This window comes from Atractosteus spatula, chromosome 23 (assembly GCF_055471065.1).
Source record: "Atractosteus spatula isolate fAtrSpa1 chromosome 23, fAtrSpa1.hap1, whole genome shotgun sequence".
Classification (NCBI taxonomy): domain Eukaryota; kingdom Metazoa; phylum Chordata; class Actinopteri; order Semionotiformes; family Lepisosteidae; genus Atractosteus; species Atractosteus spatula.
In genome coordinates this window covers 8368417-8383284 of record NC_142728.1, presented here as the reverse complement: position 1 = coordinate 8383284, position 14868 = coordinate 8368417, and the positions used below count along the sequence as shown (strand labels likewise).

Sequence of the window (14868 nt, the reverse complement as noted above, 5' to 3'; positions counted from 1 at the left end):
CCGTTATTAGAAAGTCACAAATTGTTGGAAATGGACGTTGTAAGGTAAGACTACGTCCTGAATGGACATATCTTCGGTAGTTCGTCATCCGGAGAGAGATGTGAACTCCACACAGACGGATGTCTCAGGTTGTCCCAACAACCCACGATCCAACAGATGTTTTATAATATAGATGGCAGCACGGTGACGTAGCTTTTAGCGCCGCAACCCCATATAATAAAACGTTTTTCCTTGTTTGGTCATGGAGGTAATTTGACCAGCGGTATAGCGGTAGACTTGAACGGAAAGTCAATTTCCTCCGCACCCTCAAGGGTTAAGAAACGAAAATGCAGAGAAAGCTGCAATGATTTTTTTTTGGGAAGGTCACAGAAGTGGTTATTGGGTCGTGCGTTTAGCCGTGAAAGTTTAAAACAACCAACAGAGCAGGGAAAGCGTCACTGATAACTTGCAGACACCGAGGCAAGCATGCTGGAAAACGTAGTGTTTGCATCATTTGTGTTTTACAGCACACTTCTGATCCTCAAAATGTTTGCCATTGCTGTTATCACAGGACAAGTACGACTCCGTAAAAAGGTGAGTTTGAGAAAAGTTTGTTCTCACGTTGTTATTGTTATACATTGTATACCTTTGCTAAAAAGAAATGTTACATTATGTACCTGTACTATCGTCGCCTTTAGGAAACAACAGCTTAAAAACTACGTTTCAGTGTAGCCGTGTGTTGAAAGAATGTAGGCGATTCGCCGGAATGCAGATGTTTCTTTGCTGGAACATAGTGTAAAGGGTTTCCAGCAAAGCCTTGGGGGATTAAAGATATAAAATGACTTTTTTTTATCTTTACATTCACGTATTAAAACTTTTTTAAATACCCCACGCAAAAGAGGGGGGTGGTCCCCGCGCAAAATAAATATCAATCCGCTAAGTATCGATACATACCTCACTCTGTAGGGAGTGATTTGTTCTTTTCATCTCAGGCGTTTGCTAATCCCGAAGATGCACTGCGACATGGAGGAATCCAGTACTTCAGAGAGGACCCAGACGTGGAAAGATGCAGAAGGCAAGTGCGGTGTTTTGATTAAGTATAGGTCGTCTAGTGGAGGCGTAAAATAAGTTTAGATAGCTTAGAAGACGCCACCTACGGCACTGCGTAAATAATAAAACGTGTAATCCAAATATTATGGTTTAATAGTGTTTGAACTTGGCGAGTTAAAAAATGATCTGCGCACTATTCAAAACAACGAAATCAAGGTCCGTCTGACGCACTACGATGGACGCAAGTATTATTTCTGTAAAACCTGTTTTCTGGACATTTACAGCGTGATTTTTTTTTTATCGGGCAAAATAGGACACGGAATGATTTCTAAAGCCTGACATACATGGCCAGTTTTGGTTTCAACAAGCTTTTATTCGTGGTCCTTTTATTATTTTTTATTAAACATAAAGTATAAGGATGTGAAATGTGTGCTCCAGTTGGACTTCTTTGTTCCTTTTCGTTATTCACATTTATATATAAATGTAACGCTAACTTGACGGTTGTCCATAGTTTTCCTACTGTGGGTTACGTTAAAGATGACTTTTTATGACAATTACTAGAGTACATTTTCAGTTATTCTCAAACACTGATCACTATTATTCTTCTGGTAATCAAAATATTCCCTATAATATTTTTGCATTCTTCGTGAAGTGGTTAAGGACTCTTTTACTCAGCATTGCAATGAGAAATGGACTGCATCTGGCAAACACCATTTGTGTGCACTTTATATAGAAGGGATGGCATTTTTTATAGATAAAGTGACATGTATGATTAAACTGTATCCCTCAAAAATAATATGGTTGGTAACATTTCACTGACTTTGGAGTTTAGTTTGTCTGAATTCCTTTACTTTGTTTTCAAATTTTTGGAAATAACATGTTGGGGGGAGAAAAGGAAATGAAGTAGTGTGTGAATCTAGTATCAATAAGAATAATATACTCTGACTTTTGCCTGTTGCTGTTAAACAAATATAACCCTTCACTGTTATCCAGGAAAGGTTAAATTGCAGACGTTTCAAAGAAACGGCCAACCAGGGAGATGGAAAAAGAAGTGTATGTGGTCAAATTTGAAAACCGTTTGGTAAAGGAGTACCTAAGGAGGCTCTGTGGAAGACATTTGTGGTACTGCTTTGTAAAAACATTGTAGCTACACAAATACTAGGGAATCCAGTAAACAGTGTCACAAAGGATTTCAAAACAGTTTATTCGCATTAAACACTCAGGAAACCAAAAAGAAATAAATACAAAGCCACAATTAATTACCGCTCTGTTTAGTGCAACCTTGAGTCAGGCACATTCATTTCACAATATATACTGTGTGTTGTGTCTTACTACTCAACTGTTTTATGATGGAACACACTGGTGTTTTTCTGCATTAACTACAGCAAATTGTAGTTTCTCAAGAAAAGCAAAATTACTTCAAGGCTGTTATGGAGTTATATTGGTTTTCGTTTTAGATCATTTGTCTTCTAAAGACAAATGTTTTGCTTGATGCTAGAAGATAAATGACTGTTCTCTGGTGACGGATCAGTTGTTACCTTTTGCGATTAGCTCCCTGTTCCTCACAGGTTAAGATGTAATATAGCTTTCTTGATGAATCGAGGAAGATGGCTTGTTTGAGGGTTAGCAGGTTTTTTTTACAAGAAAAGGGGAATGTAGTATAGCCCCCGGAGCCCTATCAAACCCTGAGCGTGCCAGGAAATAGCTGGTCTGGATAGTGGGAGTCTGTAAAAAAAAAAAAAAATGGCAGTGCAGCTGCTTCTTTTCCAAAAACTTTCCACTCTGGAGTATGCGCAAAACAACTCTCAGCAGACGCTAATACCCAAACTGACACACTAGCAGCAACTTAAGCTTCTACATTACAGATCTCTGCCGTGCCTGTAATATGGTGATATTTAACCCATCGGTGCATCAGGTTTTTAAGTTTTCCTTGGTGTATTTATATACCAATATGACATACTAACATTTCTAGTTTGCTTTATAAAATTAACCTTGTCAAAGACATAATTTCTTACTTACACAGGACACTACACGACATTTTGATGTTAAGAAAATATTAAAGTAATCTATTAAATGTTTATATATATATAATTTAGACAGACTGTAACCAGCATGCAGTTAATAAGAATAAAAGTGACTGGCTATGATATCTGGCATCAGTATAGGAACAAGTAATAGGTTTATTCCATGCTGAAAAAAAAGAAGAGAGAAAACGCAACGTTTCGGCCGTGGAGCCTTCTTCAGGTGTCTGAAGAAGGCTACACCTGAAGAAGGCTCCACGGCCGAAACGTTGTGTTTGTGGTTGTGCTGAAGCAGCTACCCACCTGGCATCAGTATAAATCACTAAGTTAGTTCCTTGGTTGTAAAAGTCAGTTTGAATACATTTTTGGGGAACTGAAGTGAATTCATTACCAGTTCAGTTTATTGCCATATGCCCAAGTGTAATGAAATGCTTATTTGCACGTATGCTCTAATACAAAGACATTAAGGTAACGCCAAAATACATAAAGACAGAAATAGAAGCAGCAACAACAACAAGTTAACTAACATACGTCTTGGAGAAGAACAAACCCACCAGTGTATCATTGTGAGCCAGTGGTAGGGGTAGAGTTCAGTAATCTGAAGCATGTGGAAAGAAATGGCCTCTGGGTCTGGACGTGCCTTTATGCTCCTATAACGCTTACCAAAGGGAAGGGGGGAGAAAAATGAGGAACCAGGATGACTGGTATCCTTAACAATAATTACAGCCTTCCTGAGACAGCGAGTAGTAAAAATTGTCTGACATAGAGGTGAGCTGTACTCTAATATTCAACTTTCTGAATATTTAACCATAATTTATATAGCTGTCATGAGGCAATCTTCTTAGGCTTCATGACCAAAATGTAATGCATACATGCACATATAGAATAGGTATCTACCTACAACTGTAACTGTGTAAGATCTGCTGAAACTAAATGAGTAATGAATCCACTTTGCTCAGCTAGTATCTTAACTTTGGATGTTTCATACCCAAGTATATCTATAGTACATCAAAATCACTAACATTCTAATAGGATCAATGCCTAAATGTTACATGTTATGCAAATGCATTACAGTTTTTAAAAGCCATTTCAAGGGAAGTCATTCTGAAGAAAAAGTAGAATGTTATGTTGTTCATTTAATAATATTTACAGTTCGATGGAGATGTTACATAATCTGCACTGTACAAGTAGAAGGACTCTTTTCACATCTGCTTTGTGATGTGTAACCATCAACAAGGTAGCTTGAGATAAGTATTATTGAAGCTGGTTACTTTTAAGAGTTGGAGTATGTCCAGTTAGTGTGTTGGAACAGTTAATTCCCTCATAAGACCATCTCGTGTTTTGTTTTTGTGAGGCCCAATTCAATGCCATTATCGCTAGGGCTGGCACCGCTAACACCAACATTTACTTAACTGTAGTCTGAATAGAAGGAAGTGTTTTCATCTCCTGTCTAATCTGTAAAAATGAAGGAGGCACCGATGATATTGGGGCCATTTTTGTGTAGATTGGACTCTGGAGACTATTTTCAACACAAGACCCTAAAACAGGAAGGTTGAAATGGCTGTGATATCCCTTCTCCTTATACATGTTTATGTCCAGTATATCTGTGTAGCTGTTTAGGTCCATTAGCATGTTCAGAGAGGCTGTAGGTGAGAATTTTTTTTCTTCCCCGTAACCCTCAGGATTCACAGTCATTACAGACCATGAACAAACAACATTTTTATTTCATAATATACTAAAGACATTGATGTTTCTGTAAGTGTCACAGCATCATAGGTATCTCTATAATGACATTTGGGATTACATCGAAGAACAACATACATCATTGCTCTTAGCCACTCTGGAGATGATGTTTCCAGCTGTTTGAATGGTCGTGTCAGTACATTCAATATTAGTGAAAGTTCAGGTGAAATCTGTCCAGGTGTGACTGGAAAAACTGTCCTTTCCTCATTCTGTTATCAATGTGTTTCTGCTGTCTTTCTTTGAAGCTTCCACCTTCAGGTCATTTTAATTTATATGGCAAGTACTCTGTTAAAGCCAAAAAGTTTTAATTTGATTTTTTTAATGTCTTAAGCAAAAAAAATGAATTTAGTGGAAACAGTATCATCATTCTAAAAAACAGTATAAACAGCTCAGAAGGGTAGTTTTGCACATTGATCTTTTCACTTAGTGATAATTAATAAATATCTAATACAGCTGCTCAAAGGTGTTGTTTTTGAAAATGTAGAGTAAGGAGGCAAAACACTTTGCCAATACCAGGACTACACAACAACTTCAAGTGATGAACAGAGACAGCTTCTGAAATATTTCAGACTGCTTCTCTGTAGCCCTTGACAGTATTTGCAGGAGGTATGCAAACTTGGATTGTTAAACATTGTGTGTGTGCCAGGAAGAGATGAGTGTTGTTCATAGCAGGGATTTGGAATGCAGTCTCCTGATGGTACCATTAGCAGTTAGAATAAACAGGAGCTGTGAATGTTTTATGATAGTTTCCAGCCACCTGTTATCATTTTACATTTCTTTCTACTTAGGAATGAGGATTTATTGCAGATTTCTTGTAGGCAGCTCACGTCTGTTTTGTTTTCTGCTATGTTTTGAATATTTATAATATTCATCAAGGTAAAACAAATAATGAAACTGGGTGTAAATCATGTTTTCCCACTGTCGTCATCTTACGTGTTTGTGATGCAATTATGAAGAACACTCACAGTGATGACAAACTGAGTTTATTTCTTTTCTCAGGCCACACGATGGCTTAAAACAACAAAAAAACTGGCATGTATTAGGAAAACTTTCCATTTTTTTTGTTCTCCACAAAACCATGATTGTCTAAAAGCTATGCATTTATGAAGAGAAAGGGTATCTAGGGATAGTGAACTCGTCAAAAAAGCATTGCAAAACAAATGAGACATAACTTATAAAAACAATCAAAAACAGTTTTTTTCCAATTACTGTGTTTTTTTAAGATGTAACTGGGATTATGTGACGTACACCCAGGCCATTTTAATCATCAGAAGGCAGAAACACAACTGCATGAGCATAAAGCAGTTACCTAGGAACTTGTAGCATTGGTTTAACCGAGAAAGGTAATGGATGTGTTTGAATAAGGAATATTAGGTGGGATTGTAATTCTAGAAGTAGATGAAGAGACGACAGATCTGTGACACTCTCAGAATTAGTAATGGAAGTATGAAACAGCAGTTCGTGATTGAAGAGTCATAGCTACTGGAAGAGGGGGCACTAAGATGTGGTTTAGTAGTGAACGTCAGTCTTAACTTCACATTTGGTTTCAATTTCCAATTGATTCAAAGCAGGTTGCAGTCTCCCTTTTCAGGCTTTTGCCATTGAGAGACTCTGTAGTTACACCGGATATAGTCCCTTTTTTTTGCTGGTCACTCAGATTACAGCCAGAGATACATTCATTTTCCAAGAGTACAAACCTAGCATTGAAACTGTGCTCTAAAAAAGTAAAGTGGAAGGTAATAATAAACTTTATTTTATATAGCACCTTTAACCGTGGCTTCTCAAAGCACTTTACAGAATGACAACCATAAATAAAAAGAAAACACAAGATAAAACACAATTACAATACACAGAGGAGACCGTGGATGGTGGTACTAAGAAAAGTAGAAGCAGAGGGGTAAAGAATGGAACCAGTTAAGTAAAGGCTCTTCTAAAGAAGGTTTTGAGCCTTGATTTGAAGGAGGTTAGAGAAGGTGACTCTCTGATATCCTTGGGGAGAGAGTTCCAGAGCTTGGGGGCATAACAGGAGAAGGCCTTGTCACCCATACAATGTAGATGGGCTTGGGGGACAGATAGGAGACCAGAATTAGGAGAGTGAAGGTTGTGAGGTGAGGAGTAAGGCGATAATAGTTCAGACAGGTACTGAGGTGCCAAGCCATGCAGAGCCTTATAGGTGAGCATGAGGATTTTAAAGCCCACAAGGAAATTGACAGGAAGCCAGTGCAAGGACTCCAGGACAGGCGTAATGTGATCACTTGCACTAGACCTGGTCAGGATTCTGGCTGCCCAGTTTTGCACATACTGCAGTTTAGATATCCCAGCGAGTAGAGCATTCTCGCTGTCAATTCGTCAATTTGTCAAGTAGTCAATTCAAGAGAACGCAAATGTGTTGATGAGCTTTTCAGCCACAGTTAGTGATAACATACAGTAGGGCGTAGTCTAGCTATATTTCTGAGGTGGGGAAAAAAAGATATTTTGACAATATGCTGCACATGTGGGTCGAATGTTAAGCCAGAATCGAATATCACCCCAAGGTTTTTCAATTTAGACTGAAGCTCAAGTACATAACCATCTACAGATAGGGTTACAGGATTGGCTTTACGAAGTTGATGGGGGGTACCAATAAGCATGACTTCAGTCTTGTCAGTTAAGATGAAGGAAATTTTGAGTCATCCAAGTTTTTATGTCAGAGATGCAATTAGATAGAATAGAGACAGCCACATCAGTGTCAGGTTTGGTATGGATGTATATTTGAGTATCATCAGCATAGAAATGATAGCTGAGGCCATGTGATCTAAAAAAGTGACCAAGTGGAAACATGTAAATGCTGAAGAGCAAGGGGTCCAGTATTGAGCCCTGAGGAACACCAGACTTAACAAGACCAATTTCAGACCTACAGTATACCCATTAAGAGAGACAAAGTGACAGTGATCAGTGAGGTAAGACTTGAACCATTTGAGAGCAGTGTCAGAAACTCCAAACACAGTCTCAGGACGAGAAAGTAAGATGCCATGGTCAAAAGCAGTACTGAGATCAAGAAGGATGAGTAAAGAAAGAGAACCAGAATCAGAAGCTATTAGAAGATCATTAGTGACTTTGACCAGGGCAGTTTCTGCACTATGAAGTTGACGGAAGCCAAGTTGGAGGGGTTCGAAAAGGTTATTTGCCATGAGGTGGTTATGAAACTGAAATGTGATGGCACATTCTAGAATTTTTGCAAGAAAGGGTAAGGTGGAGATGGGGCGAAAATTATGAAGATTGTCGAGAGCCATGTTAGGCTTTTTTGGCACGGGGGGAATGGCAGCAGTTTTGAGGACCATTGGTACAACACCAGTGCTCAAGGATTCATTTATAATATTGAGGACAATGGGACAGAGAGAAGAGAAACAGGAAGATGTGTCATTTTAATTGTATTTTTCCATTTCTATGGTGGAATATGTATGTAATGTTTCAGAATATACTGTAGTCTAGTTCATTAGTTCTCAAACTTTTTGGACCAAGTACCACCCCTGATCAAACCAAAGCATCCAAGTACCACCTAGAAGTCATCTTCTCATAGGAACCCCAGAAAATCTCAATGACCAACATGAGTGCGTGTGCGCACACATACTCACATACATGTATAATAAATATTATAATAACTTTATTTGATATAGCGCCTTTAAAGGTGGCTTCTCAAAGCACTTTACAGAATGACAAAAGGAACAACAACAATTTAAAATAAACAATACAAAAGCACCATTTCAGTGAGAGGGGTGAGCCTGTTTTGTTGAGCAAAGCAGATGTGAATTCATTGGTCGAGCCTTGATACAATTCACAACAGAGTCTAACAGTTTTTAAATCGTCAGGCATTTTCTTGGCGGCCGAGGCCTTGCAGTGGATGCTGCAGTTCATATCGGGGAGCAACCTCTCTAATATGTGCAACTACACCGCTGTTTCAGCTTGTCATCGCTCTAGCACCGTCTGTACAAACTCCTAAGCATTTTATCCAGTCGATGGCATTCTCTTCGATAAATTCATTCAGAAGCTGAAATATGTGCTCTCCTGTAGTTCCTGTTGGTAGCGGCTTACAGAACAGAAAGTCATCATGGGACATGCCCTCAAACTCATATAGAACGTAAACATGCAAATTGGCCAAATCAACAAAATTTGTAGACTTATCTAATTGCAGTGAAAAGCATCTGCTTATCTTAACGCACTCTATCAGCATATATTTGACATAATCCGCCATATCGATAATTCTATGAGTGACTGTGTCTTTCGGAGGGGGCAGCAGGTCGAGCTGTTCAGCAGCTTTTTCTCCACACATAATATGCGTCAGCTCTTTTGCCAACGGTAAACAAAGTTCTTCCCAAGTAGTGTGGGGCTTACCTGCTTTAGCAATCCACAAGCTTGCATTGTTCCCCCATTTCCATTTCAGGAGTTTGTCTCAGAAGTTAAAAAGTTTTTATTTCATGCGCATGGGAGCGAAATGCAGAGACGCTTGGTGTATTTTCCTCAAATTAACCTAGAACAGTTCTTAAATAATTTATCCATCACGCTTTCCTGTGCTCACAAGATTGCCAGTGTTTGTAGTATGCATTTCAATGCTTTCCTGTGCTTACAACATTTGCATTGTTCCAAAATCACGCACACTTACCTCCCTATTTGCTGGAGATAACTTTTTTTAAATACAATTGGTCACTTGCGTTCGTAGCACGCATTTCTATAGAATGGTATAGAATTACATTGTAGCTCTTGTGTCCACTCAGGTATTAGCGCGCTGATCATAGAACGTAGGCTGTGTATTCAACTAATTTTATTAAAATAGAAAATTTTGAAACCCTGTCCCAATTTTTCAGTGCACACAACAAAGTTCCGGGGTCATATGGCGTACCGCCTGGTGGCGCTCCACGTACCACAACTGGTACGCATACCACAGTTTGAGAACCACTGGTCTAGTTTATTGCCCAAAAATTGAGTTTAATGGGAAAGAAAGAGTAGAATTGTCCTATAACCTGAGTTATACAGTATGTAGTACTGTCAGACATGTTCATTGTATAAATCTAAACATTTTTCAACTTGGACTTTGAAATTCTATCTCTTTTTATGAAACTGGGTTCAAATCTTGCTACATTTGAAATTTTGTCCTGCCATTGTGGAAAAAGAACTACACCGTTTTGTTGTGAAAGTGAAGGCTGGCTGGACTTGCCTATTTAAACCTGTCATTTCTATGTTTGTTTCAGGGCTCACCGCAACGACATGGAGAATATTTTCCCCTTCCTGTTTCTGGGAGCTGTTTACTCCATGACAGAACCAACCTTGCTTGTAGCCCGAATTCACTTTCAGGTTTTCTTTGTAGGCCGGCTAGTCCACACTGTCGCCTATTTGTGTGCCCTGAAAGCTCCTACACGTTCCCTGGCCTACACTGTTGCACAAGTTCCCTGTGTCTCCATGGCTGTCCAGATCCTCATTACTGTGGCAGCTTATTGGTGAATTATTGGTCATGTCCGAGAGTGTTAGTTTCATACAAGTTGGTGAATGTTATTTTTTTCGTTAATCTTTTGAAACTCTTTAACCATAATACCAAGTTTTTGTCAGTGCAGTCCAGTATTTCTGAGTGCTTAAAATCAACAGATAATCCACTTTGTCAGAGATGGATTTGCAAGCTTTAGGGATTATTTTAGCAAAGGTGTTCGTTAATTTTTTTTTGTGTTCATTGAGGCATCGTCATTTCACAAACGAGCTTCATAAAATTTATTTTCTCCCAGCGGTCCATGTCTACCTTACCATAGGAAAAAAATTGATAATTGAATTGCAAGAAGAATAAAGGTATCTAATGGTAGCAGGTGCTGTCCCTTACCTGCAAAAGAGAAGAACTGTACTTACACTTTTCCTTGGACCCTTTTTCTTCGACCCTGTTTGAGCAGATAATATGCATTTCGTCCTTTTTCTTGTTATACAAACACTAAAGAATAGTGGATGTTTCTGCATAGCTGTGAAATAAGATGTTGGATGTAAGGCAGGCACAAGACAAGACCATTTTTAACATTAGATGGCATTTTGCTGCACAATTAAGTCTGTTTCAAAGGATGGCATGAAAAATGTACTACAGTTCTTGAAGTTATGAAAAAATAACTTGGCCATTCCCACATAGCAGAACCATCTTAACCGAGTGTATGAATGGACATTCAATTGAGCTTGGTCTGCCAGGTAAGGAATTTGAAGAATCTACTGTATCTGGTTTAACTATTTGATATTGGCATGTATTTTGATAGCAATTAATGTTTATTTTGCTAAATGTTTATATAATGCACAAAACATGATTGGGTTTTGAGTGTTTATACAGGCACACTTAAATTTACTAATTCAGTGAGATCTTCGGTGCCAGAAACGTTCATCAAACTGTGCTCTTGTGTTATACTATAAAATTCAGAATCAGGAATGCTCATCATGTCCTACTTTTGCTGGGAATTCCTCATTTGCAAAACAAAAGCGTAAGTCACCATTAGACGGCACTTTTTCCAGTTAAAAGCAAATTGTTCTCATGTCCGTTTTGCATCGAGGTAAAGAGAAAATGGTTAAATGAATCCCACTTGGTCACTGTGAGTGACGTCCTGTGGGAAAGATGTCTTAACTTCATCTTTAAGGATTGCCACAAGTGTGAACTGAGCGTTAAACACTGCACTGTTTCAAGATGGAAAATGGATACATTCCATATTCGTTAAAGCACAGTACTTTGAGTGTATGTAAAATGATGGTGATGTAGAAACATTAAAAGCCTGTAACTTGCTCACCAAATTTAATGAATGTATTTGAACTTCTTAAAATCACTGCAGCACAAAGTCTACATCTTTCATACGTGCTAGTTGAGAGGAGTCAATAATGGAAAGCACTCTCCAGACAACTGCTACACTGTTCATCTGCACTGCCTGTGAAACATTGTATTATGTCAAAGGATTTACCACTTTGTCGTTATTTTCTTGTTCTTTTTTGGAATTGTAACCTTTTTTGTATCTGCACGAAAAATATATGGATAAATGTTTTGTCTGTAAGTCAATAAAACCAAAGTATCAAAATGCAGATTGAGAAATGATGTATTGTGGAGTGTCCAGTTAAAGATGAAGTGCAAGTTTTGTGCTTCATCTGCTGGTGTAGTTTCTTCAGTTGTATCACTAGAAGCAGTCTTCCCATAATCGCGCAAAAAGAATGTCCAACAAAATCAAAAATCTCCTGCCAGCTTGGGTCATTCTGGGATTAAATTTACGGATCATTAGAAAAAGGTTGTAAACGTTCCTGTGGCTGGTTTGATCTTGATCTCAGGATTTAATTCAGTTTTTTAATAGATCCTTGAAGATCTGCTTCAGTAACATGACTCATCTGTAAAGAAGGTCTTTTAAAGGGTTATTCATCTCGCATACTGATGAGTAATTCATCTTTTTGTCTGAAGAGCCAAAAATACAAAGGATGAAGGAGTAAAAATGAAAGTTTATTTGTAATGCTTCTTGTGACCAGTGGGGGGAACCAGACAACACTATAGGATTGGGTCACAGTCTATTTAGAGTGTTTCTGGTTTATCAACAGAAGGGGCACAAGACAATACTAAGACAGGGATCCCTGCTCCAGGAGAACCACAGACCTGTAGGGAGAACATGCAAGTATCTCCTAATTAAGGAACTGATGAACTACGGCTTGTCATTCCTCACCCAAGGATCACAGTTCATGTCAGTTCTCTAGCTAAACTGTGGCTTAATAGACAATAGCAATGGCAACCAAGACCAGTCCTACCACTTTCCACTTTATATAGCAGGTTTTCTAGTTCTCTTTAACTTCTCTGATGTTAAAGATTTGAAAATGGAAGAAACATAAAAATCTAAACACCATCCATTTAATGTCTGTGATTCACACATTGTATGTGCTACAACAACGTTCCCATGAAAACTGGTCACAAAGGATTTTGTTCAAACCCAAGACATGATCCCTGTGTCCACGTGCTGTATAGACTCAGTTAGAGGGAGGTTACAGCTGTGACAATCTGATCACCCTGATGTGATAAGCTGTATGAGGCACAGATACCTTGCAGTCACTGATGCTAAATGGGTGATCATACAGAATACTGGTAACTTGCATTTACAGCTTTTGTAGCTTGGATGATTGTGGTACATGCACTTTTAAGAAACATTCCTTGCATTCTATAAACATGGTTCCGTTGTTGCACATCTTGTGCCTCAATATGTCAATGTTCATTTTCTTTTCTGGAGCAACACTGTCCTTGATGTACTGCAGGACTTTTTAAACAGGATCGCAGCATTGGGAGCTCAAAATATAAATCCTTGGGTTCTTCTGCCACCTAGTGGCTTGTGTCCTCCAATAATTCCTTTTTAATCAAATCCCGGCATTTCATGGTACAGGATGCCCTATGGTGATCCTGAAAGGGCGCTGTGTCTGCAGGTTTTCTAACTTGATTTAAATCACCAGCAGCTGAACTGGGCTATATTGTTAAACCAGGAATGAGCTGATTTAGATTAAGAGCTGAGCTGGAATGAAACACATGAAGTCATACTAACCCTTCTGATCCAGGATTGGACGGCCCTGCTGTAGTACTGTGTTTAAAGGTCCTAAATGACTTAGCATATTTGTTCCTTTGCCAACATTTTTTAACTGTTCTTAAATACAGTGAAGATATCATAAAAAATAAGGGATTTGTGTTTCTGTTCACACAAGCTTTTCATAAGCTCTTTTTTCCCCCAGTTATGGTTACGAACATTTAAAACTGTGTATATGAGGTACATTTTTTTTCCCCAAAGGGTGGTGCAAGTATGAAATAAGCCATCCAGCCATGTTGTTGTAGCAAATACCCTGGCTTCTTAAAAAAATTGCTGAAATCCAAGAATCAATTAGCTACTAGCGATCAAACATGACAGATTGATTTTGCTTTTTGCTTGGAATATCTTAAAGTAATCTCGCCTGAGTCTAATTTTCCAGTTTTATACACTTAGAAACTCAAAATTAATTTGTCTACAAGAATATTTGACACTGAGCGGTATATAGGAGGTTACATACTGTGTATTTCTGCTACAGATCACTGAAAAACATATTTTATGTTCGGTAATAAACCATTTTAGTTTTCTGAAGGACAGATAGATGTCCCTGAATGTAAAACTAATTTTATGTTTTCAATACTGCAGAACACTGCAATTACAATAATGAAAATAATTATATTATTTTCAACTGAATAACAAAACAAATCCTGTAATTAAGAAAATACTAATAGTTGATAGAATTAATCACTTAAAAGGTGTGAACAGTTTTAAAAAAGTCAACTGCATTTCATTCAGGGACTAAAGTTGAAAATATTTTTAGGCTTTCAATTAAAAGGCTGTTAATTAAAAACAACATGACTCAAACTAGCATGTTTGTTCTAGTAGATTATGTTCTACCTTACAATAAATCACAGTTTTTTAAGACTAAGTGGATCCAAAGGTTCATTTTTCTACACTTGTTCTTCAGTGTGCCTTAGATGTTATGGGCTGTTAGACTTCTGCATTAAAAAAAAGCTCCAGAGCATTGAATGTGGATCTTGGAATCTGCATCAGTAAATTATTTACAAGGCTTATGCAAAATCATGAATGTGCATAGTAAAGAATGTAACATTTTTTGTCTTCATTTGGAAATCTGAAAAAGACTATAGTTAATCAATCATGGGTTAACTCAATAAAACATGCTTGGAAAACCAGGCGCTTAGTGGATTGAAATCCATGGTTCCCATATATCATGAATTGCACAGATGCTGTTGTTGACTTTTTGTCCAAAGGATATTGTCCTGAGGTGAATAAGTGAAGGAAACACTGCTGTGAGATGGAAGGGTGGCAGTTAAGGAGAAAGCAAATGGCATCAAGCCCAAATCATTCTGTCATGAAGCAGTGGGGTGTCTGTTGTTCATTAGACACCCATACCTTCTGTAGTATGAGGGGCAAAGGCTGAGTGCATCTTGCTGCACTCTTGAATCTTGCTACAGCAATTACATGACCCGTGTCCAGCTGGACCACAGAAAATAACAATCAGTTCTTTCTGTAGTCTGATAATCTGATTCTTC

The 14868-nt window shown here is 38.2% G+C and overlaps 1 protein-coding gene across 1 annotated transcript; it reads left to right on the top strand.

Moving 5' to 3' along the window:
- The first annotated feature begins 235 nt into the window (after nucleotides 1-235).
- On the top strand, nucleotides 236-11855 carry ptges (prostaglandin E synthase). Its single transcript, XM_088940405.1, has 3 exons — nucleotides 236-573; nucleotides 972-1054; nucleotides 10019-11855. The coding sequence occupies exons 1-3, from the start codon at nucleotides 466-468 to the stop codon at nucleotides 10266-10268; spliced, it is 441 nt and encodes a 146-aa protein (XP_088796531.1). The 5' UTR covers nucleotides 236-465; the 3' UTR covers nucleotides 10269-11855.
- The last annotated feature ends 3013 nt before the right edge of the window (nucleotides 11856-14868 follow it).